At 41.9% G+C, this 24,425-nt stretch overlaps 1 protein-coding gene across 1 annotated transcript in view; it reads left to right on the forward strand.

Annotated features, from left to right (window-relative positions):
- The window catches only part of AGXT2 (alanine--glyoxylate aminotransferase 2), a 49,322-nt gene that overhangs the window by 17,053 nt on the left and 7,844 nt on the right, over nt 1-24,425 (forward strand). Inside the window, exons 9-14 of the mRNA XM_030329346.1 lie at nt 6,737-6,837; nt 7,412-7,504; nt 8,108-8,240; nt 10,284-10,375; nt 12,383-12,532; nt 23,623-23,721. Coding sequence (XP_030185206.1) covers nt 6,737-6,837; nt 7,412-7,504; nt 8,108-8,240; nt 10,284-10,375; nt 12,383-12,532; nt 23,623-23,721 — 668 coding nt within the window. The remainder of the gene's footprint in view (nt 1-6,736; nt 6,838-7,411; nt 7,505-8,107; nt 8,241-10,283; nt 10,376-12,382; nt 12,533-23,622; nt 23,722-24,425) is intronic.

A 24,425-nucleotide genomic window follows, 5' to 3' on the forward strand; every position in this document is an offset into this window, starting at 1 on the left:
TTTGTTCTCAGTTTTTAACAGTCTCTTATGCTTTGGCTCTCTCCCACTCTAACCTCTTTTTTTTTTTTTTTCCTTCCCCTCCCCCATGGGTTTCTGTTAAGTTTCTCAGGATCCACATAAGAGTGAAACCATATGGCATCTGTCTTTCTCTGTATGGCTTATTTCACTTAGCATCACACTCTCCAGTTCCATCCACGTTGCTACAAAAGGCCATATTTCATTCTTTCTCATTGCCACGTAGTACTCCATTGTGTATATAAACCACAATTTCTTTATCCATTCATCAGTTGATGGACATTTCGGCTCTTTCCATAATTTGGCTATTGTTGAGAGTGCTGCTATAAACATTGGGGTACAAGTGCCCCTATGCATCAGTACTCCTCTATCCCTTGGGTAAATTCCTAGCAGTGCTATTGCTGGGTCATAGGGTAGGTCTATTTTTAATTTTTTGAGGAACCTCCACACTGCTTTCCAGAGCAGCTGCACCAATTTGCATTCCCACCAACAGTGCAAGAGGGTTCCCGTTTCTCCACATCCTCTCCAGCATCTATAGTCTCCTGATTTGTTCATTTTGGCCACTCTGACTGGCGTGAGGTGATACCTGAGTGTGGTTTTGATTTGTATTTCCCTGATAAGGAGCGACGTGGAGCATCTTTTCATGTACCTGTTGGCCATCCGGATGTCTTCTTTAGAGAAGTGTCTATTCATGTTTTCTGCCCATTTCTTCACTGGGTTATTTGTTTTTCGGGTGTGGAGTTTGGTGAGCTCTTTATAGATTTTGGATACTAGCCCTTTGTCCGATATGTCATTTGCAAATATCTTTTCCCATTCCGTTGGTTGCCTTTTAGTTTTGTTGGTTGTTTCCTTTGCTGTGCAGAAGCTTTTTATCTTCATAAGGTCCCAGTAATTCATTTTTGCTTTTAATTCCCTTGGCTTTGGGGATGTGTCGAGTATGAGATTGCTATGGCTGAGGTCAGAGAGGTCTTTTCCTGCTTTCTCCTCTAGGGTTTTGATGGTTTCCTGTCTCACATTCAGGTCCTTTATCCATTTTGAGTTTATTTTTGTGAATGGTGTGAGAAAGTGGTCTAGTTTCATTCTTCTGCATGTTGCTGTCCAGTTCTCCCAGCACCATTTGTTAAAGAGACTGTCTTTTTTCCATTGGATGTTCTTTCCCGCTTTGTCAAAGATGAGTTGGCCATACGTTTGTGGGTCTAGCTCTGGGTTTTCTATTCTATTCCATTGGTCTATGTGTCTGTTTTTGTGCCAATACCATGCTGTCTTGATGATTACAGCTTTGTAGTAGAGGCTAAAGTCTGGGGTTGTGATGCCTCCTGCTTTGGTCTTCTTCAAAATTACTTTGGCTATTTGGGGCCTTTTGTGGTTCCATATGAATTTTAGGATTGCTTGTTCTAGTTTCAAGAAGAATGCTGGTGCAATTTTGATTGGGATTGCATTGAATGTGTAGATAGCTTTGGGTAGTATTGACATTTTGACAATATTTATTCTTCCAATCCATGAGCAGGGAATGTCTTTCCATTTCTTTATATCTTCTTCAATTTCCTTCATAAGCTTTCTATAGTTTTCAGCATACAGATCTTTTACATCTTTGGTTAGATTTATTCCTAGGTATTTTATGCTTCTTGGTGCAATTGTGAATGGGATCACTTTCTTTATTTGTCTTTCTGTTGCCTCATTGTTAGTGTATAAGAATGCAACTGATTTCTGTACATTGATTTTGTATCCTGCAACTTTGCTGAATTCATGTATCAATTCTAGCAGACTTTTGGTGGAGTCTACCGGATTTTCCACGTATAGTATCATGTCATCTGCAAAAAGCGAAAGATTGACTTCATCTTTGCCAATTTTGATGCCTTTGATTTCCTTTTGTTGTCTGATTGCTGATGCTAGAACTTCCAACACTATGTTAAACAACAGCGGTGAGAGTGGGCATCCCTGTCGTGTTCCTGATCTCAGGGAAAAAGCTCTGTTTTTCCCCATTGAGGATGATGTTAGCTGTGGGCTTTTCATAAATGGCTTTTATGATCTTTAAGTATGTTCCTTCTATCCCAACTTTCTCGAGGGTTTTTATTAAGAAAGGGTGCTGGATTTTGTCAAAGGCCTTTTCTGCATTGATTGATAGGATCATATGGCTCTTCTTTTTTTTTTTTTATTAATGTGATGTATCACATTGATTGATTTGTGAATGTTGAACCAGCCCTGCATCCCAGGAATGAATCCCACTTGATCATGGTGAATAATTCTTTTTATATGCTGTTGAATTCGATTTGCTAGTATCTTATTCAGAATTTTTACATCCATATTCATCAGGGATATTGGCCTGTAGTTCTCTTTTTTTACTGGGTCTCTGTCTGGTTTAGGAATCAAAGTAATACTGGCTTCATAGAATGAGTCTGGAAGTTTTCCTTCCCTTTCTATTTCTTGGAATAGCTTGAGAAGGATAGGTATTATCTCTGCTTTAAACGTCTGGTAGAACTTCCCTGGGAAGCCATCTGGTCCTGGACTCTTATTTGTTGGGAGATTTTTGATAACCGATTCAATTTCTTCTCTGGTTATGGGTCTGTTCAAGCTTTCTATTTCCTCCTGATTGAGTTTTGGAAGAGTGTGGGTGTTTAGGAATTTGTCCATTTATTCCAGGTTGTCCAATTTGTTGGCATATAATTTTTCATAGTATTCCCTGATAATTGTTTGTATCTCTGAGGGATTGGTTGTAATAATTCCATTTTCATTCATGATTCTATCTATTTGGGTCATCTCCCTTTTCTTTTTGAGAAGCCTGGCTAGAGGTTTGTCAATTTTGTTTATTTTTTCAAAAAACCAACTCTTGGTTTCGTTGATCTGCTCTACAGTTTTTTTTAGATTCTATATTGTTTATTTCTGCTCTGATCTTTATTATTTCTCTTCTTCTGCTGGGTTTAGGCTGCCTTTGCTGTTCTGCTTCTAGTTCCTTTAGGTGTGCTGTTAGATTTTGTATTTGTGATTTTTCTTGTTTCTTGAGATAAGCCTGGATTGCAATGTATTTTCCTCTCAGGACTGCCTTCGCTGCATCCCAAAGCGTTTGAATTGTTGTATTTTCATTTTCGTTTCCATATATTTTTTGATTTCTTCTCTAATTGCCTGGTTGACCCACTCATTCTTTAATAGGGTGTTCTTTAACCTCCATGCTTTTGGAGGTTTCCCAGACTTTTTCCTGTGGTTGATTTCAAGCTTCATAGCATTGTGGTCTGAAAGTATACATGGTATGATTTCAATTCTTGTAAACTTATGAAGGGCTGTTTTGTGACCCAGTATGTGATCTATCTTGGAGAATGTTCCATGTGCACTCGAGAAGAAAGTATATTCTGTTGCTTTGGGATGCAGAGTTCTAAATATATCTGTCAAGTCCATCTGATCCAATGTATCATTCAGGGCCCTTGTTTCTTTATTGACCGTGTGTCTAGATGATCTATCCATTTCTGTAAGTGGAGTGTTAAAGTCCCCTGAAATTACCACATTCTTATCAATAAGGTTGCTTATGTTTGTGAGTAATTGTTTTATATATTTGGGGGCTCCGGTATTCGGCACATAGACATTTATAATTGTTAGCTCTTCCTGATGGATAGACCCTGTAATTATTATATAATGCCCTTCTTCATCTCTTGTTACAGCCTTTAATTTAAAGTCTAGTTTGTCTGATATAAGTATGGCTACTCCAGCTTTCTTTTGGCTTCCAGTAGCATGATAAATAGTTCTCCATTCCCTCACTCTCAACCTAAAGGTGTCCTCAGGGCTAAAATGAGTCTCTTGTAGACAGCAAATAGATGGGTCTTGTTTTTGTATCCATTCTGATACCCTATGTCTTTTGGTTGGCACATTTAATCCATTTACATTCAGTGTTATTATAGAAAGATACGGGTTTAGAGTCATTGTGATGTCTGTATGTTTTATGCTTGTAGTGATGTCTCTGGTACTTTGTCTCACAGGATCCCCCTTAGGATCTCTTGTTGGGCTGGTTTAGTGGTGACAAATTCCTTCAGTTTTTGTTTGTTTGGGAAGACCTTTATCTCTCCTTCTATTCTAAATGACAGACTTGCTGGATAAAGGATTCTCGGCTGCATATTTTTTCTGTTTAGCACACTGAAGATATCGTACCAATCCTTTCTGGCCTGCCAAGTTTCAAAAGAGAGATCAGTCAGGAGTCTTATAGGTCTCCCTTTGCATGTGAGGGCACGTTTATCCCTTGCTGCTTTCAGAATTTTCTCTTTATCCTTGTATTTTGCCAGTTTCACTATGATATGTCGTGCAGAAGATCGATTCAAGTTACGTCTGAAGGGAGTTCTCTGTGCCTCTTGGATTGTTCTCTGTGCCTCTTGGATTTCAATGCCTTTTTCCTTCCCCAGTTTAGGGAAGTTCTCAGCTATTATTTCTTCAAGTACCCCTTCAGCACCTTTCCCTCTCTCTTCCTCCTCTGGAATACCAATTATGCGTATATTATTTCTTTTTAGTGTATCACTTAGTTCTCTAATTTTCCCCTCATACTCCTGGATTTTTTTATCTCTCTTTCTCTCAGCTTCCTCTTTTTCCATAACTTTATCTTCTAGTTCACCTATGCTCTCCTCTGCCTCTTCAATCCGAGCTGTCGTCATTTCCATTTTGTTTTGCATTTCGTTTAAAGCGTTTTTCAGCTCCTCATGACTGTTCCTTAGTCCCTTGATCTCTGTAGCAAGAGATTCTCTGCTGTCCTCTATACTGTTTTCAAGCCCAGCGATTAATTTTATGACTATTATTCTAAATTCACTTTCTGTTATATTATTTAAATCCTCTTTGATCAGTTCATTAGCTGTTGTTACTTCCTGGAGATTCTTCTGAGGGGAATTCTTCCGTTTGGTCATTTTGGATAGTCCCTGGAGTGGTGCTGACCTGCAGGGCACTTCCCCTGTGCTGTGGTGTATAATTGGAGTTGGTGGGCAGGGCCGCAGTCAGACCTGATGTCTGCCCCCAGCCCACCGCTGGGGCCACAGTCAGACTGGTGTGTGCCTTCTCTTCCCCTCCCCTAGGGGCGGGATTCACTGTGGGGTGGCGTGGCTATCTGGGCTACTTGCACACTGCCAGGCTTGTGGTGTTGGGGATCTGGTGTATTAGCTGGGGTGGGTAGGCAAGGTTCATGGGGGCAGGAGGGGCAGGCTTAGTTCGCTTCTCCTTAGGTGATCCACTCCAGGAGGGGCCCTGTGGCAGCGGGAGGGAGTCAGATCCACTGCCGGAGGTTTGGCTCCGCAGAAGCACAGAGTTGGGTGTTTGCGCAGAGCGAGCAATTTCCCTGGCAGGAACTGGTTCCCTTTGGGATTTTGGCTGGGGGATGGGCGAGGGAGATGGCGCTGGTGAGCGCCCTTGTTCCCCACCAAACTGAGCTCTGTCAACCCGGGGCTCCGCAGCTCTCCCTCCCTTTGTCCTCCAGCCTTCCCGCTTTCCGAGCAGAGCTGTTAACTTATGACCTCCCAGACGCTAAGTCGCACTTGCTGTCGGAACACAGTCCGTCAGGCCCCTCCGCTTTTGCAAGCCGGACTCGGGGGCTCTGCTTGGCCGGCGAGCCGCCCCTCCGCCCCGGCTCCCTCCCGCCAGTCCGTGGAGCGCGCACCGCCTCGCCGCCCTTCCTACCCTCTTCCGTGGGCCTCTCGTCTGCGCTTGGGTCTGGCGACTCCGTTCTGCTAATCCTCTGGCGGTTTTCTGGGTTATTTAGGCAGGTGTAGGTGGAATCTACAGCGTCCTCCTACGCCGCCATCTTCCTTTTCCTCTGTTTTTTCCAGTTTTAAATGAAAAGCTGAAGTATAAAATATATTTATGCTTCAGTTTTGATGACGATGACGGATATTTTCTGTCCCTAATCTCTCCACTTCAGGAGACAGGTCTGTATCCATGCGTCTAAGCAAGCGCTAGGATGGTAGGTGGTGACACACCTCTCAAATTGCTCTCATGGTTACTGGGCCCAGGGCGTCCGTCACATCCACATCTCCCTCTGTGCTTCTCCTGCTGTTCAAGGATACGAGTTTAAGTTCAGAAACTGTGTGGTGCTGTTTAGAATCAAATTAGAGGTGTGGGTAAAAATTCTGAAGTTTCAGTCATGTATGGATGCCATAGATCTGGGACCCTTAGTATTCCAGAGAAGGTTTCCTCTCCTTTGCTACCATGGATGGAATTGATCCAGCTCCAGTGCATTCCTCTTTAGACTGGATTCTAATTCTTCTGTAACCATATTTATTATCTCGAAAGGTTGAGACGCTTTGTAGCTTTAAAATTGTATATCAGATTAAGTGGCAATAAAAGGTAAATAGAGTTATTATCAAATAGATTAAATCCACTCCCCAATTACATCTGAATTAAATCTACCCCGTTGAGAAGATGGTATCCTTAGGTGAAACAATTGTGTATATCAGACTCAATGACACTTTGGGGCATTTTTCCCCCAGATGGACATGACTGAAGTGGTTCATTTATGCCTTTACAACTATCCTCGTCTCTCTGCTCAAACCAAAGTACAGGTTGTTCTGAAAGAAAGTTCACCCTTCAGAAATTTATACCCTCATATCCTGTTTACTGTATTGTAAAGATTCTAGTCAATTTACTCATCGGATATTCTTTTTTTCTGTGCTCTTCCCATTCTTCTGAATGTCATTCTCACGTCTTCAAATGCTATGTTTTGCTTGTTTGTTTGTTTGTTTGTGGTTTTTATTGTTCTTCGCAGACTGCTGCCAAGCAAGAGACCAGTATATTGAACAGTTCAAAGATACTCTGAACACTTCTGTGGCCAAATCAATTGCTGGATTTTTTGCAGAGCCAATTCAAGTGGGTATATTGACCTTAGACGCTAATTGGGCTTAAATTATCAGAGAATTTTAATTCATACATTCATACATTCTAGAGAATTCCAAAGTATTTAAATGACCATTGCCCTGTCTCTCTCCAAATTCAATTCATTCTCTCAGTCCCCTTGAAAGAGAAGGGCCCTGATTTTCAACTGACCTTCAGAAACTGTCTCCTGCATTGCCTGGCTGAAAAGATAGATGAAACTATTGAATTCCTAAAATTCTAAACAAAGGGAAACCCCTCCAATATTTAGTTGCTTTAATACCCACACTGCCCTGGGGTGATTTTCTTCAGTGTTACCAAATCCCCTTAATCTACTTTGTTTCTAATCTCAGAAGAGAATAAACATTTGCATCCTTTTCCCAAAAGGCTTGGCATAAGAGTAATGGCCCCTCTCTTCACACATTGTTGGAACAGTTCTAAAGACCATTTTAAAAATTGCTAGTATTACTAATGCTAATGATGATGACCTTTCTTTCTTTCTTTCTTTCTTTCAACTCTTTTCAAAGGGCTATGCTGTTGTTATAGGACTCCTTGGTTTGGTCTTTTGCAGGGGGTGAATGGAGTTGTTCAGTACCCAAAGGGGTTTCTAAAGGAAGCCTTCAAGTTGGTGCGAGAGCGGGAAGGCGTGTGCATCGCGGATGAGGTGAGTGGCTGTGGAATAAGTGTGGTGTAGGGCAGCCAGGACAGGAAAGGCATAGGGAGAAAACTTTTTAAACCTTCCTCTGCAACCCAAGATAATGAAGCTTTTGCTAATTGACTGGTTGGTTAGTAGATTAACAAGTATAGAACTTTAACAAGCACAGAACTCAAATATCCAAAATGAAGTCTATCAAATAAGTGGCTAACAGGCACAGCTGATGCTGTCATCACAGGTGACATGCTATCAGTCAACACACTTTTTAAATTCCCATTATGGATTGCATCAGGGACAGTTCAAAACCCACATAGAGAACTTCACCTCATAACCAAGTTTTCAACTTCGATTTGCCAAAATAGTATAATTCATCTTAATAACAAAACTTGTGCAGCACTGGGGATCCAAAATCCAAAAACCTAGTAAACAGTTTCTGGTAACTAAAAGCTCAGACCCAGATTAAGTGCTGTGTCCATGTTTGTACAAAGATGGTGAAGATGATGGCCGGCAATGATGATACTGAAGAAGAAGTGGAGGAAAGGGAAGAGATCAGAGTCAGAAAAGCCAGCATACTTGAAACGTTTCAAATGATTTTGGATCTGTTTCCATCAGGTGCAGACGGGATTTGGAAGGCTGGGCTCTCACTTCTGGGGCTTCCAAACCCACGACATCCTGCCAGATATTGTCACCATGGCTAAAGGGATTGGAAATGGCTTTCCCATGGCAGCAGTTGTGACAACTCCAGGTAGAGCCTATGGGCAGGCTGCATTTGCTTCTGGGTTTCCTGTAACCGTGACGGCAGAAAACACGGGGTTGGGAATTTCTGTGGGTTGAAGACAGCGATGGGACCTACACGTGCATTTCCCTAGCAATGATCATGAGAAACAGCCTGTCAGACTGTGGAAGGGATGGAAGAATCCCAGCCCTTTGTGCTCTTGCTGTAGGGAAGATGAATTCTCCTACCCCCACAATGAAGCGCAAGGTTCTCACACACTGACAAGGTATCAGCAACCGTACCACAAAAACAAATCCCACACAAGAGATCCTTTTTAACCAAACTGGAGCTAACTGTGAAATTTCCAGAGGAGTCTTATTCTGAAGGAGACTCTTCCTTGGCCTAACTATGCCAATATGTTATAAACTCAAGGTCCAGAGTGACAGGTTTCTGTTTACGTCTCATCAACAAAACAGACAAATGCAGTACAATCTCACTTAGCCAGAATATTCTATAAAGCAAACATAAGAATGAGCCATATTTTCAATGTTGGTGAGGTTTTACAGAAAATGTTTTTTATGAATAGTTTATTGTTAAAAATCTTTAAATTGTTCCGTTTTTCCACCAGTAGTATCCGCTTCAGCGATACTAAAGGATAATTAAGTACCCTGTGATATCTCGCTGTTTTATTGAATGAATAAAGGTATGATACTGAGTCCAAGTTGGTATGCTCGCTGCCTGACAAACCAATCATTTGAGTGGCCGGATGTTGGGGTCAGAAAAGACAACAAACTGAGAGGATGGTGGCTTATCATCCTAAAGAAACTTCTCCCCTCGGGTCAATGTTCAACTTCTTGTTTGTTAGCAAAAGGGGGAAGACAAAGGTGACTGATGTCTATAGACATCTGAAGAGGTCTTATAACTCTTTGTCTTTGGTCATTTTATCTTTGCCTACAGGAATCTGGTCATGCCATTCCTGTAAATCTTGAACATAGCATAGTCATTTCTGTCTGCACTTCCTTATCTCCTCAAGTGATATAGGTTTCCAGTGAAAAAACAAAAAAGGAGTCTTTGCAAATCTCAGCTATAAGCAAAATTACTTCTATGATTAACCTGCCTACTGGCAGAGTAAAACAGAAATTTCTAAGATACAGGTTACAGCAGCAAGGGGAATAGAAACAACATGGAGTCAGACATGCTAAGTTTCTCCCTGTTCTAGGTGCTAAAATGTGGGTGTAGAAAGGGAAATGTAATGAACCAAATATATGCTCACCCTGAAACAATCCAGGAATTATGTTACTAAAACCTCGATGCGAGGTTTTTTAAAGATTGAAACCAAGAGTATAATACAGAAAAGAGGGTTACCAAGTGAAGGTCCCATGTAAATTCCCATAAATCAAGTGTTAAAGTACTTTTGAATTCACACAACACATTAAAGATTTTGTCATCACACTTCTAATTCAGTAAATAAGCAATTTTTCCTTATCCACAGAGTAAGTGGATTGGTCATCTGGGGCTACCATAACAAAACACCACACGCTGAGGGAATTAAACAGCAGATATTTATTTTCTCATAGTTATGGAAGCTCAAGTCCAAGATCAAGGTGCCAGCAAAGTTGGCTTCTGGTGAAATCTCTCTTGCAGATGGCCAACTTCTTGCTGTGTACTTGCAAGTCCTTTTCCTCAGAGAGAGAGAGAACATGAGAGAGAGAGAGCGCTCTGGTGTCTCTTTTTCTTCTTATAAAGACACCAGTATTATGAGGGCCCCACCCTTATGATTTCATTTAACCTTGATTACTTCCCTAAAGGCCCTATCTCCAAATACATTCACAATGGGAGTAGGGCTTTCACATAGGAAGAGGAGTCGGGGGCGGGGGGGGGGGGGTGGGCAAGGACACACACATAATTCCATTCATAACATCCACTATCTGGTGAATGAAGACTGAATTGGATTCGATGCCATGAAACATATTATTAATATGACATGATAGTAAATATAATTCAAGTGATGTGGTAGGAGATTATAGATAGGAATGTGTCACTCTTTGTCTACTTTTCATTCTCCCCCTCTAGAGATAGCCAAGTCTCTGGCTAAATGCATGTATCATTTCAACACCTTTGGAGGGAGCCCCATGGCCTGTGCCATTGGATCAGCCGTGCTTGAGGTATGTTCCAGCAGCCACGTCATTCCTCTCATTTCACAAAATGACTACTTCAGCACCAGAGACACATTATCCAAACTCTATGACATCCCATTATTAATGTGAAGAGTTCATTACCACTCCACAAATTTAGATTTCCAGTTTTTATTCTGCCCCTTCACCCCCTTTTTAAGATCTATTTGGGATGCTTGAAGTATTAGATACAAAATAATACATAATACATCTCACATGCCTAGGAAATATAAGAAAAGCTAGCTAGCTGGTAACACTGACATTTCCTTTTTATATTTCTGGTATTTGATGGATAGTTACCAACTGCCATCTTTGACTTCAGGCTAATTTTGGTCCTTTTCTTTATATATTCTTCCTTCCTTTTTTTGTACAGTTATCAGCTGAAAGACTAACAAGAAACTGAGTTTTATGGGACAAACTACGTAATTTAGCTGTTGTTCAGCCCTACTCCATTGATTTTCCCTGGTATCTTATCTGTTAAGTGCCCTTGCTGATATGCACAACAGCACTTGTTTAAGAAAGTGTCAGGTATTACTGAAAGAATGTCCAAGAAATGGGTAACAATGGTTGTTTGTGGGTAGAGAAATTTGGTGGCTGGGGGACAGGGGTCAATGAGAATTATTCTACTGATTTTTTAAATTTTTTTAATGTTTATTTTTCAGAAAGAGACAGAGAGACAAGTGCGAGTGGGGAAGGGGCAGAAAGACAGAGAGGGAGACACAGAATCTAAAACAGGCTCCAGGCTCTGAGCAGTCAGCACAGAGCCGGACACGGGGCTCGAACTCACGGACCGTGAGATCATGACCTGAGCCGAAGTCGGCCGCTTAACCGACTGCGCCACCCAGGCGCCCCTCTACTGATTTTTGAACTAGGCCCATGATTCACCTATTCAAAAAATTTTTAAGTATTTTTATTTTGTTTAAGTATTTTTAAATAAAAATAAGTAAGTAAAAGCTTCCCTTGCTAATTAAAAAGTATCTTCAAATACGATAAAATCACAAAATGAAAAAGTGCAGTCAGGAATGTGTCATTGACTTCATTTTGTAGACATTGCCAACTTTTTAAAAGTGTTGTGTCACCTTGACCAGGTAGAGAGGGTATAGGTGAACAAATAGGTTAAAAACATCGAGAGTCATGGATTCATGCAATTATTATCAGCTAAATCTAGATGTAGTATATTGTGGGTAGTCAAGAATCATGGTCTCTGCCATGAGTGGAAGTAGGTGAAAATATTTTTATATCTTCAGGGTCCTCACAGAGCTCCCCTCAGCTCATGAGGCCTAGGCCCTGTGGCAGAACAATTGGGTAATGACAGCCTGTGTCTGACTGAGGGCTGACGAAGCAAAGGTCAGTAAACTCCCAGTGGGGCAAGAACCTGTGACATCTTTCCTCAGAGAGTTTGTCTTCTTAATCACTGTATCCCAGTTCTCAGCGAAGCCTGGCAATAACGAGCCTCAGGATTATGGAATCTGTGTTATACACTGCATTGAGAAATGTCTTTTATCTTTCCTAAATTTATAAAATTAAAAAAAAATCGTTTAATTGAGAGAGTGCAAGAAGAACTCAAAGTGACAGGGAGAGAGAGAGACAGAGACAGAGACAGAGACAGAGACAGAGAATCTTAAGCAGACTCCACACTCAGTGCAAAGCCCGATGTGGGACTTGATCCCATGACCCCAGAACTTTGACCTGAGCCGAAATCAAGAGTCAGACCCTCAAGACTGAGCCACCCAGGCACCCCTATTCTTTCCTAAGTTTTTAACCACCCCTGAAGATGAGAAAGGTTTGGGGAAAGTATTCCTCATACCAAGACTCTTTTGCACCTTACAGCAAATCTTTTTGTAGTACATGGCATGGTCACACTAGACTTTGGGTTCCATTTGTGTGGTCAAGTTTCCACAAAGAAAGTCATGCACATCTACTGTTCTGTGTTTCTCAGTCAATTTAAAACCTTTTTTTTTTTTTAATGCAAGGCACTTGGGACTTTTCTCTAAACAGGTGATTAAAGAAGAAAATCTACAGGAAAACAGTCAAGAAGTTGGCACCTACATGCTACAGAAGCTTGCTGAGCTGCGGGATGAATTTGAGATTGTCGGAGATGTCCGAGGCAAAGGCCTCATGATAGGAATAGAAATGGTGAAGGATAAGGTAGGTTTTGATCTGCTGTGCTCTCTGTGACTTCTTGGGGACAGCAAGAGTTAAAGTCGGAAGCATGGTCACTACAAGGTCACTTCATTCATTCTCAGGGAGAGAACACACAAGGCCAGGGACGCTCAGCAAAGCCCATCAGAGATAAGTAGGGAGTACAATATGCTAGCACGTCATCAAGAGTTCTAGGGGAGTGAGGGAGGGCATTTGGAACAGGGAGCTGATATTTTTCCTGCCAGAGTAGGCAGAGAGCATTGGTGATGACTGAATATTTAGAATTAGACATATGGGGAAGGGAGGAAGCTATCTGGGGAGGGGCAGGTGACCCGGAGAGTTCATGGAAGTAAAGGAGAAGGCCAGGAGTGGGTTGTGATGATGGTTTGGGGTGAGGATGTTAAGGATCTATAAGGTTTTGTGTTTGTCTGTTTGTGAATATTTTTCAATCTCCCAAGTAACCAGGCAGGGTGTGACTTTCCGATGGCATTCCCCACTGTGACCTCAAACTCAATATAGCAACATCTGTACTTAGCATTTTCCCCCAAACCAGTTATTCCTCCAAGTTCACTGTTTCTGTTTCTCACCCTCCACTCTTCTCCCAGTTCCCTATTCTCCATGCCAGAAAATAGCCTGGGACTCCTTCTCTCCCTTGTTTCTAGTGCCAAGTCCTGTTGATCCTTTCTTGACCATGTTTCTCAAATACTTCCCTGTGTCTCCGTTGCTTCCCCTACAACCCAAGTCCCTCCCCTCCATAAACACAAAGTCTAGACTCACTGAGGCAAGCAACAGGGAGAGAATCTTAGCACCAAGCTGAAGAGTCAGACTAACCCCTTTTCTAGCCTTCTCCTAAGTGGCTTCTTGCTATTTGGTCTTAACACAGCATCCTAGTTTAGGATGGTTGATGCTCAATTATTTTAGGGTTTACACCAGACCATGGATATAAGACTCTTCCATTAATGCCACACAGTGGGGCCAATACAAAGCTGGAATGTTTAAACAAGATTTTAAAGCCAACGGAAGACAACAGCAAAATGAGAGTAAAATGAGACTCAGCCCTCTGGCTCCCAGGTCACAGCATCCTTATCTTCACCTTGTGTCCCAGTCAAGGTCTGTGTTAAGGCTCAGGGGAATCCATCCCAGGCCCCAACCGAGGACTCCCCTCAAAGCTATCTATGCTCCAAAGTCCAGACTCCACAGAGGAAAACCCAACAAGAGGGGAAGGGTTCTTCTCTTTCCCACTGTTCCAAATCTAGCTTCTGTGTGCTCAGAGACTCATGAACAAAAAAGTTCATCAGGACTTCACTTGTCATTGTAAAACATAGGAATCCTCCTAAATGGCCATTGATACAGTCCAAGCTAAATTATGGCACATCCATCCCACGATAGTGATATATGTGTGACATGGAAAAATGTGCAAACTCTATTATGGAAAGAATAAAATAGGCTATCCGATACTATCTATTGAATGAGTTATTTTTCTCTTCCTCTGCCACTTGGTAGTTTTAAGCATGGACTCTGAAGGCAGACCACCCAGATTTACATCCCAGCTAGTCCATTCCTTAGTTCCATTTAACGCCCACTCAATGCCATTCACTTCCCTACATCCAATGTCGCCCAAACTGTTCTCCGAGCATGGACTGCAAGACTCTCCTCTCTATATCTACCTATGGAAATCTTAGCCTTATTCAAGATCCAGTTCTTCATCACACCTCTTCCCTAAAGCTTGCCTTTGATTCTCCCCTAGACAGGGGCTCCAGGCCTCAGAGAATCCCTGTAGCATCCACTGCCTGAAAATCTCATTTGAAAACATCTTTCAAACCATGTATTTGTTGATTTGGTTTTCATGTAGAAATACCTTCTTTTCCTAAGTTATACACTTTTGAGTCCAGGAATCATGTGGATGATAAGTATTTTCAAAGTGTTTATTGAGTGAGTTCTGGTCCTGCAACACTTCAGACTATATTCATGTAATTAAGTAGCTCAGAACTTGCCTTAACACTGTCCACTGTCCACCAAAACTAAAACCCCATTTCCTGTTGGTGAGGACATAAATTAGTAGAGCCCTTTAGACAGAAATTTGTGTCAATCAGCATTATATATATATATATATATAAAATATGTATATACACGTATATATAATATACACACACACATATATATAATGTGTGTGTGTGTATATATTATATATATGTGTATTATATATATTATGTATATATACACACACACAAGTTAGCCAACATACAATGTAGTCTTGGCTTCAGGAGTAGATTTCCATGATTCATCATTTACATACATCACCCAGTACTCATCCCAAGAAGTGCCTTCCTCAATGCCCGTCACCCATTTTCTCCAACCCTCCAACCTCCTCCCCCACCACATCAACCTTCAGTTTGTTCTCTGTATTTAAGAGTCTTTTATGGTTTGCCTCCCTCCCTGTTTGTTACTTACTTTTCCTTCTCTTCCCTTATAGTCTTCTGTTAAGACTTTCTCAAATTCCACATATGAGTGAATCATATGATATCTGTCTTTCTCTGAATGACTTATTTCACTTAGTATAATACCCTCCAGTTCTACCCATGTTGTTGCAAATGACAAGATTTCACTCTTTTTCTTTGCCAGTAGTGTTCCATTTATACATTTACCACCTCTTCTTTATCCATTCATCAGTTGATGGATATTTGGGCTCTTCCCATAATTTGGCTATTGTTGATAGCGCTGCTATAAACACTGGGGTACATGTGCCTCTGCAAATCAGCACTCCTTTATCCTTTGGATAAATTCCTAGTAGTACTATTGCTGGGTCGTAGGGTAGTTCTATTTTTAATATTTTGAGGAACCTCCACACTGTTTTCCAGAGTGGCTGCCCAGTTTGAATTCCTACTAACAATGCAAGAGGGTTCCCCTTTCTCTACATCCTTGCCAACATCTTTTGTTTCCTTAGTTGTTAATTTTAGCCACTCTGACTGGTGTGAGGTGGTATCTCAATGTGGTTTTGATTTGTATTTCCCTCATGATGGGCAGTGTTGAGCATATTTTCATGTGTCTTTTAGCTATCTGGGTATGTTCTTTGGAAAAATGTCTCTTCATGTCTTCTGCCCCTTTCTCCACTGGATTTGTTTTTCGGGTGTTGAGTTTGGTAAGCTCTTTATTGATTTTTGATACCCAATGTGTCATTTGCAAAGATCTTCTCCCACTCCGTTGGTTGCCTTTCAGTTTTGTTGTTTGCTTTGCTGTGCAGAAGCTTTTTATCCTGATGAGGTCCCAATAGTTCATTTTTGCTTTTATTTCCCATGCCTCTAGAGACATGTCAAGTAAGTTACTGCGACTGAAGTCAAAGAGATTGCTCCCTGTTTTCTCCTGTAGGATTTTGATGGTTTCCTGTCTCACATTTAGGTCTTTCATCCATTTTGAATTTATTTTTGTCTATGGTGTAAGCAAGTGATCCAGTTTTATTTTTCTGTATGTCGCTGTCCAGTTCTCCCAGCACCATTGCTGAAGAGACTATCTTTCTTCCACTGGATACTCTTTCCTGCTTTGTCAGAGTTTAGTTGGCCATATATTTATGGTCCATTTCTGGATTCTCTATTCTATTCCATTGGTCTATGTGTCTCTTTTTGTGCCAATAATTTACTGTCTTGATGATTACAGCTTTGTAATACAGGCTAAAGTCCGGGATTGTGATGTCTCCAGCTTTGGGTTTTTTTTTTTTTCAACATTACTTTGGTTTAGGGTCTTTTCTGTTTCCATATAAATTTTAGGATTGTTCGTTCTAGCTCTGTGAGGAATGCCGGTGCTATTTTGATTGGGATTGCATTGAATTTGTAGATTTCTTTGGGTAGTATCGACATTTTAACAATATTTGATCTTCCAATCCATGAGCATGAAATATGTTTCCATTTCTTTGTGTCTTCTTCAATTTCTTTCATAAGCTTTTTATGGTTTTCAGCAAACAGATCTTTCACCTCTTTGGTTAGGTATATTCCTAGGTAGGTATCTTACGGTTTTTGGTACAATTGTAAATGGGATTGATTCCTTCATACCACTTTCTGTTGTTTCATTATTGGTGTATAGAAATGCAACCAATTTCTGTAAATTGATTTTATATCCTGCAGCTTTGCTGAATTCATGTATCAGTACTAGCAGTTTTTTGGTGGAGGTTTTCAGGTTTTCCATGTAAAGTATCATGCCATCTGTAAAGAAAATTAACTTCTTCTTTGCAATTTGGATGCTTTTTATTTCATTTTGTTATATGATTGGTGAGGCTAGAACTTCCAACTCTATGTTAAACAACAGTGGTAAGAGTGGACATCCCTGTTGTGTTCCCAACCTCAGGGGGATAGGTCTCAGTTTTTCCCCATTGAGGATGATATTAGCTGTGGGCTTTTGATATATGGCTTTTGTGATGTTAATGTATGTTCCTTCTATCCCGACTTTCTTGAGGGCTTTTATTAAGAAAGGATGCTGTATTTTCCAAAACGCTTTTTCTGCATCTATTTACAAGATCATATCATTTTTATGTTTTCTTCTATTAATGTGATGTATCACATTGATTGATTTGCAAATATTGAGCCAGCCCTGGAGCCCAGGAATGGATCCCACTTGATCATGGTGAATAATTCTTTTAATATACTGTTGAATTTGATTTTCCAGTACCTTGTTGAGAATTTTTGTGTCCATGTTCATCAGGGATATTAGCCTGTACTTCTCCTTTTTAGTGGGGTATGTGTCTGGTTTGGGAATCAAGGTAATGCTGGTTTCATAGAATGAGTCTGGAAGTTTTCCTTCCATTTCTATTTTTTTGCAACAACTTGAGGGAAATAGGTATTAACTCTGCTTTAAATGGCTCATAGAATTCCCCTGGGAAGCCATCTGGCCCAGGACTCCTATTTTTGGGGAGATTTTTGATAACTAATTCAATTTATTCACTGATTATGGGTCTGTTCAAATTTTCTATTTCTTCCCTGTTTAAAGTTTTGGTAGTGTGTGGGTGTCTAGGAGTTTGTCCATTTCTTCCAGATTGTCCAGTTTGTTGGCATATAGTTTTTCATAGTATTCTCTAATAATTGTTTGTATTTCTGTGGTGTTGGTTGTGATCTCTACTCTTTCATTCGTGATTTTACCTACTTGGGTCCTCTTTCTTTCTTTTTTTGTTGTGACCTCTGGCTAGGGGTTTATAAATTTTGTTTATTCTTCCAAAAAATCAGTTCTTAGATTCATTGATCTCTTCTGTCTTTTCAGATTCTATATAGTTTATTTCTGCTCTAATATTTGTTATTTCTCTTCTTCTTCTGCCCTTTGGACTTTCTTTGCTGCTAGCTTTCTAGTTCCTTTAAGTGTGAGGTTAAGTTCTGTATTTTATACTTTTCTTTCTTCTTAAGATGGCCCTGGATTGCAATGTATTTTCCTCTTAAGACTGCCTTTGCTGCATCCCAAAGGATTTGGACGGTCATGTTTTCATTTTCATTGGCTTCCACATATTTTTAAATTTCTTCTTTAATTTCCTGGTTGATCCACTCATTCTTTGTAGGATTTTATTTAAGTTCCATGTATTTGGGGGCTTTCCACATTTTTTCTTGTGGTTGACTTCAAGTTTCATAGAGTTGTGATATGAATATATGCATGGTATGATCTCAATCTTTTTTTGTTGAGGCCTAGTATGTGATCTATTTTGGAGAATGTTCCATGTGCACTCAAGAAGAATGTATATTCTGATGCTTTTGGATGAGAAGTTCTGAATATATGTGTTAAGACCATTTGGTCCAATGTGTCATTCAGAGCTATTGTTTCCTTATTGATTTTCTGTCTGGATGATTCGTCCATTGTTGTAAGTGAAGTATTAAAAGTCACCTACAATCATGGTATTATATCTAATTATGTATTTATGTTTGTGATTGTTTTATATATTTGGATACTTCCACATTAGGGGCATAAATATTTATAATTGTTAGCTCTTCTTGATGGATAGACCCCTTAATTATGATATCATGCCTTTCTTCATCTCTTGTTACAGTATTTGTTTTAAAATCTAATTTGTCTGATATAAGTATGGCTACTGCAGCTTTCTTTTGACATCCAGTAGCATGATAGATGGTCTCCATCTGCTCACTTTCAATCTGCAGATGTCCTCATGTCTAAAATTAGTCTCTTGTAAGCAGCCTATAGATGGATCTTCTTTCTTTATCCATTCTGATACCCTATGCTTTTTGATTGGGGCATTTAGTCGATTTAAATTCAGAGTGATTATTGAAAGATATGATTTAGTGTCATTGTGTTATCTGTAGATTTTGTGTTTGTGGTGATGTCTCTGGTCCTTTGTGGTCTTTCATGCTTTCCACTCACAGAATCCCCCTTAGGATCTCCTGCAGGGCTGGCTTAGTTCTTGTTTGTCTGGGATAGTCTTTATCTCTCCTTCCATTCTGAATGACAGCCTTGCTGGATAAAGAATTCTTGGCTGCATATTTTTCCTATTCAGCACATTGAACATTTCCTACCACTCTTTTCTGGCCTGTCAAGTTCAGTGGACAGGTATGCTAGTACCCTTATGTGACTACCTTTGTAGGTTAAGAAACTATGACCCTTATAAGTTAAGGCCTCTTTGTCCCTAGCTGCCTTCAAAATTTTCTCTTTATCTTTGTATTTTGCCAGTTTCACAATAATATGTCATGAAGTTGACCTGTTTTGTTGATTTTGAAAGGAATTCTCTGTGCCTCTTCAACTTGGATGTCTCTTTCCTTTCCAAATTAGGGGAGAGCTCATCTATAATTTGTTCAAATAAACCTTCTGCCTCTTTCTTTCTTCTTCTTCTGGAACTCCTGTGACAGGGATATTATTTTTTCATTGAATCATTAGATCTCTAATTCTCTCCCCGGGGTCCAGTAATTCATTTTCCCTCTTTTTCAGCTTCATCATTTTACATAATTTTATCTTCTATTTCACCTATTCTCTCCTCTGCTTCTTCCATCCTTGCTGTCACTGCATCTACTTTATTTTTCAACTTGTTTACAACATTTCTTAATCCATCATCACTATTTTATTAGGTCTTTGATCTATGCAGCAATAGATTCTCTGCCATCTTCTATGCTTTATTCAAGCCCAGCTACTAGTCCTATGACTGTTATTCTGAATTCTTGTTCAGATATATTGTTTATATCTGTTTTGAGCAATTCTCTGGCTGTCATTTCTTCCTGGAATTTCTTTTGAGGAGAATTCTTCCATTTCAAGATTTTGGCTAGGTTTCTGTATTTTACGTGTTTTAATAGCTTGTTATATATCCTGCATCTGTGAGTACTACTATATTAAAAAGGGGTCGTATATTGTCCAAGGTCTGGCACTTTAGGAAGTGTTTTTGGAGTGTGTTGCATGCACTCTCTTGTTGTGACTTGGGCTGCTCTATCCCACTGCTTGTGATGGTGGATTGTTTGCATCTTCCATCATGTGCTTTTGCTTTGTTCATTGAAATAACCCTGGAAAAAAGGAAAGGGGGGGGGGACCTTATCCCATCACAAAGAGAAAAATGAAAGGGGGAGAAAAAGACCAGGCAGAGAATCAAAGAAACTATAAAGTTTGACCCAGAGAGAGAGAGAGAGAGAGGAAAATAAAGAAGGAGACACAGAAAAGGTGTAATAATAATAGAGTAAAAATGCCTGATTAAACAAAAAACCAGAACAGAGAAAGAAAGAAAGAAAGAAAGAAAGAAAGAAAGAAAGAAAAAGATAGGTAGATATTAAGATTTGGCCAAAAATCAAATCAGAAAGTATGAGCCTGATTCCAATGGGAAGAAAGAAAAAAAAAAAGAGGAGGGTAGAAAGAAAAAGAAGGGAAAAGAGAAGAGAAGGAAAGAAAAGAAAAGAGAAAAAAAAAAAAAACAATCAGACTAACAGGCAAAACCACAAGACAATTGTCTGTTGGTGCCTGGAACCAGTAGCTGTGCTGGTCTGGAGGAGAGGCCGTCTGGTTTGGTCAGCACCAGTCCTGCTCTAGTAGATAAGTGGTTACCAGGCATGGAGGGGTGGGGTTTCATGTAAGCAGGTCCCACCTCCACTGAGGGCCGCTGTCCTGTTCCCTGAAGCCCCCCCGTGTTGGTGATGGGGAGAAAGACGGCAACACCCCAGTCTCTTCTCCCCGGACCAGGTGTCTCAAGCCACGTCGTTCAGGCAGCCCTCACAGAATCGTGCAGGCAGGGGCTTGTCTTGCTCCACAATCTACAGCACCTCCCAGGCACTCGGCTGGGATTGAAAACCCAATATTTTAAAGGATCCTGCTGCACGAGGACCTGTTTCTGGGGTAGTGCCACTCTGCCCATCTGACAAATGGTCTCCAGTCCCACAGTACTCATGGGAAGGGACTGCTCTCTCCCTGGGCACTCCGAGTTTGCTATTCCCCTCCCCGCCCCAGGCCCACACACATGGTGGTGGCTCTGGTCCAGAGAAAGTCAGGCACCCCTGAAAACTCTGATCTTCAGCTCCTATGGTGGTTTGCAAAGTAGAGTAATACAGAGAAGGCTCCCTCTGTATTTCTTGTTCCCCGGTCCATGGTGTGGAAAGGTTTTTCTCTCGTCTTAACAAAACCACAAAACCACAATCCACAGCTTCTCTTTCTCTCCCTTTTGTCACTCCACAGAAGGGATCACCTCCCCTCCATTCCTACCCCACCTGTTTTATCTCTTCCAATCCGCATACGTGCACCTCTGCCCCGCCAAGCTGTCTCCGTCCACCTGGGGAGATGTTTCTGTCACTCCGCAGACTGTATTCCTGGGTATTCCAAATGTTCTGACCTCAACACAGCTGTGTCTGAGGGAAGCGGGAAGCCCAGGTCCCCCTACATCTCTGCCATCTTAACTCCTGCCCTTAAAAATCTATCAAGATTTTAAATATGCCTTTTGAGCTGGCAATTCCTCACCTAGAAATATGTCCTGAACAAATACTCACAGAAGTGTGTGAAGATATAGACGAGCAGGGTTGTTTGCAGGACTGTTTACAATCATAAAAAAAATGGAAATGACATAACTGTCGAATGTTAGACGATGAAACAAATTACTCTGCCAAAGAACTGAAATACTAGGTAACCTTTAAGCTGAGGTCCAAATAAGATGACATGGAAAGATGTCCATGATATATTGTAAATTGTAAAAAGCAAACTGAAAGACATTATAAAGTATGACTTCTTTTTTTTTTAATATGCATAGGGATATATTTGTGCAGAGAGAAAAAGAGTCTGGTTCACATGAAATTATCAACAGGAGGTGAACCTAGGAGGACAATTGGGGGAGTGGAAGCTCCATTTTTCCTTTATGTACTTCCATTCTGGTATAAGGCTTTATTCTCCATAACCATGGATTACTTTTATAATTACTTAAATGCTGATTAACAACAACAGCAACAAAGATAAACATGAAGCTACATTCTACACCAAACGAGAGGTCCGTTACTAACATTCCCACTTGGTTATCAAGCAGCTGGGACATAGGCTTGAGCACGGGGCCTGGGCAGGCTGTCCTGGGCTTTGCCGCAGAGTTTCCAGCCCTGCTTTTCTCTGCGGCATGTGTACAAGATGTTCAGTTAGTCATGGCAGCTGAGGCCAGGGGATGAGAAAATGGGCAAGGGAGCAGGGAGGGGGCTGGCCCAGTCCAGAGGCTAAATGTCACCTATCCAGATCCTCATAGCCACCAAGGCCCCAGCTTCCCCGCAGCTTCCCTGCAGGAAACCTTTCTAGAGGGTGCTGAGCACCCTCTGACCTCCCATTATTCCCACACTACGTCTGCCCACTTTATGGCTCTCACAGTTTACCTCAATTATTTTGTCATATTTTGGTCTTCCCGGTCTACTAGATGAGAGCATCAGCGACAGACAGGAGTGCGTGATGACATTTCAGGATCGATGAGAAGATCCTGGCCTTGTCCCTGATCCCAGGTCCTCATTACTAGCACTCTGCAAGTTTAAATATGATTTTCCTTATCTTAAAGCTTTGAGTCAGGCAAAAATGTGAGCATCTCCGGGAGGTGTGGCCTTACTCTATGCTGGGACACTGAGACTTAAGCAAGAATGAAGGTTTGGGGGACAGTGTGGGGAGGGGATGTGTACCGAACTCTGGAGGTAGGGTAGGTAGGAAGCCCCGAGGAGCACAAAGCTGGGACCCCTGGAGGGAGCTCTCCTCTGCCTCACAAGGATGGCAGGAGCTGGCCCACGAGCCAGGATCAAGCCTCATGCATCTGGAACCAGAGGACCAGACCCCTGCTCATGCCTCACCACAGCCGTGCCACAGAAGAGAGACCCACGGCAGTGGCCGTGCTCAGCACCCAAGACAGGATCACAGCAGTAATTCCCAGGGTGGGCACCTGCTGGGCATTTTACAAGCCCAGATGCCTAGGCCTGCCCCAAGTCTCCTCATCCCATAGGCCGAGCCTGAGCCCCGAATGTCTGCGGTCCAGGCCTCCAGGTCAGGCAGATACACAGACTTGAAACGACTAAGTCAACAGGAGGCATTTGGAATCAGGCTCGGAAGACAGACACATAGAAAGGGCACCGGCCCCCAGCCCAGTGCCACCAAAGCAGTACTGGCCTGTCTGGACCCCCAGGGAGAGACCAACTTCAGATGCCTGGTAACCTGAAAGAGCTTCTTGCCCCCCACCCCCACCCCGAAGTGCTTACCCTTCCTAACCCTGGGGGATTAAGTGTTGGGGGAGAAAGAGCAAATTCCACAAGCCAGGGAGATGAGACAGTCTTCCCACCCCAGCTGCCCAGGCCAAGCTGTGGCCCAGGGAAGGCCTGGATTGTTCCTGCCCTGGTATAACTTTGGAGCCATCTCCTGGACTTTGAAATGAGCCCTTTACATGAGCAAAACAAAGTGAAGAGTTGAGAATAAAGCCCCCTCCAAATCGGGCTACGAAAGAGCCAAGCTCCCGGGATACCCGTTAGCAGAGCCAAGAGTCACTGGCCATCTGCATTCGCCTTCAGTTTTATTTTTGAGAATTTGGGATGAATTGGAATCAAAACTAATATTTATTGCTTGAGTTGCTTTTGTTCTCTCTCTCTCTCTCTCTGATAGATGATGTCTTTAACAATTCAAATCCAAATAGGAGATATTTTTGTTTGCAGATGGGTCTCCAACCACTTCCCCAGGAAGAAGTAAATCAAATCCATGAGGACTGCAAACGCATGGGGCTTATAATTGGCAGAGGTGGCATTTTTGCCCAGGTAAGAGAAAGACCGGTCTTTACCTACCCCTTTCGTTAGGCGTCTCCCTGATGTCCCAGTGCTGGTCACTTTGCTTCACCACCCGGCCCCACTTCCTCTGGGCACAAAGCTCGGGTATTTTCAAGAGAAAAGTGCAGGAAGGCCTTCAGACCACTAGAGGGCGCTGTGTCCAAGAGGTTTCATTATGGCAGCTCTCCGAGGAGGGTCTCACAAGGCACAAAAAGATGCACCCGCAGAGGATTTCCAGTATAGGTCACAGTAGAGTCATCACAATCATGCAATAACTAGTTTGTCTCCTGTATGAATTGGTTCTAATCCTGTAAAAGCAATGCTAGTCCTTCTTAACCCAGCCTTGGGCTCTGACTTTGAGGACCCTAAACCTGCTGGGACATAGTGGCCACTGTGCCCAGGAGCAACCTGAACGTGCTGGCCCAGGTGACCCTGCTGGGCAGGTGGGGGACCACACTGGTTGGGTCCCTAATGAGAACCCAGAACCTGCCACTCGCAGTGCCCTTCACCCTGAGGCTGGAGACGCAGGCACCAGCTCTCCCTGCTTGCTTCCTGGAAAGGCCAAGTACAGCCCCAGTCAGGTGTGGGCCCCTGGTGTGACCCTGCCCTGTCGGCATGCTCTGCTGCTGTCACTGGAGCCCTCTCCCAAATCTCTTATACCAGCGGGGCCCTCCCCCTGACGTGGTTCCAGGGCA

The sequence above is a fragment of the Lynx canadensis genome, chromosome A1 (assembly GCF_007474595.2).
Source record: "Lynx canadensis isolate LIC74 chromosome A1, mLynCan4.pri.v2, whole genome shotgun sequence".
Classification (NCBI taxonomy): Eukaryota; Metazoa; Chordata; class Mammalia; order Carnivora; family Felidae; genus Lynx; species Lynx canadensis.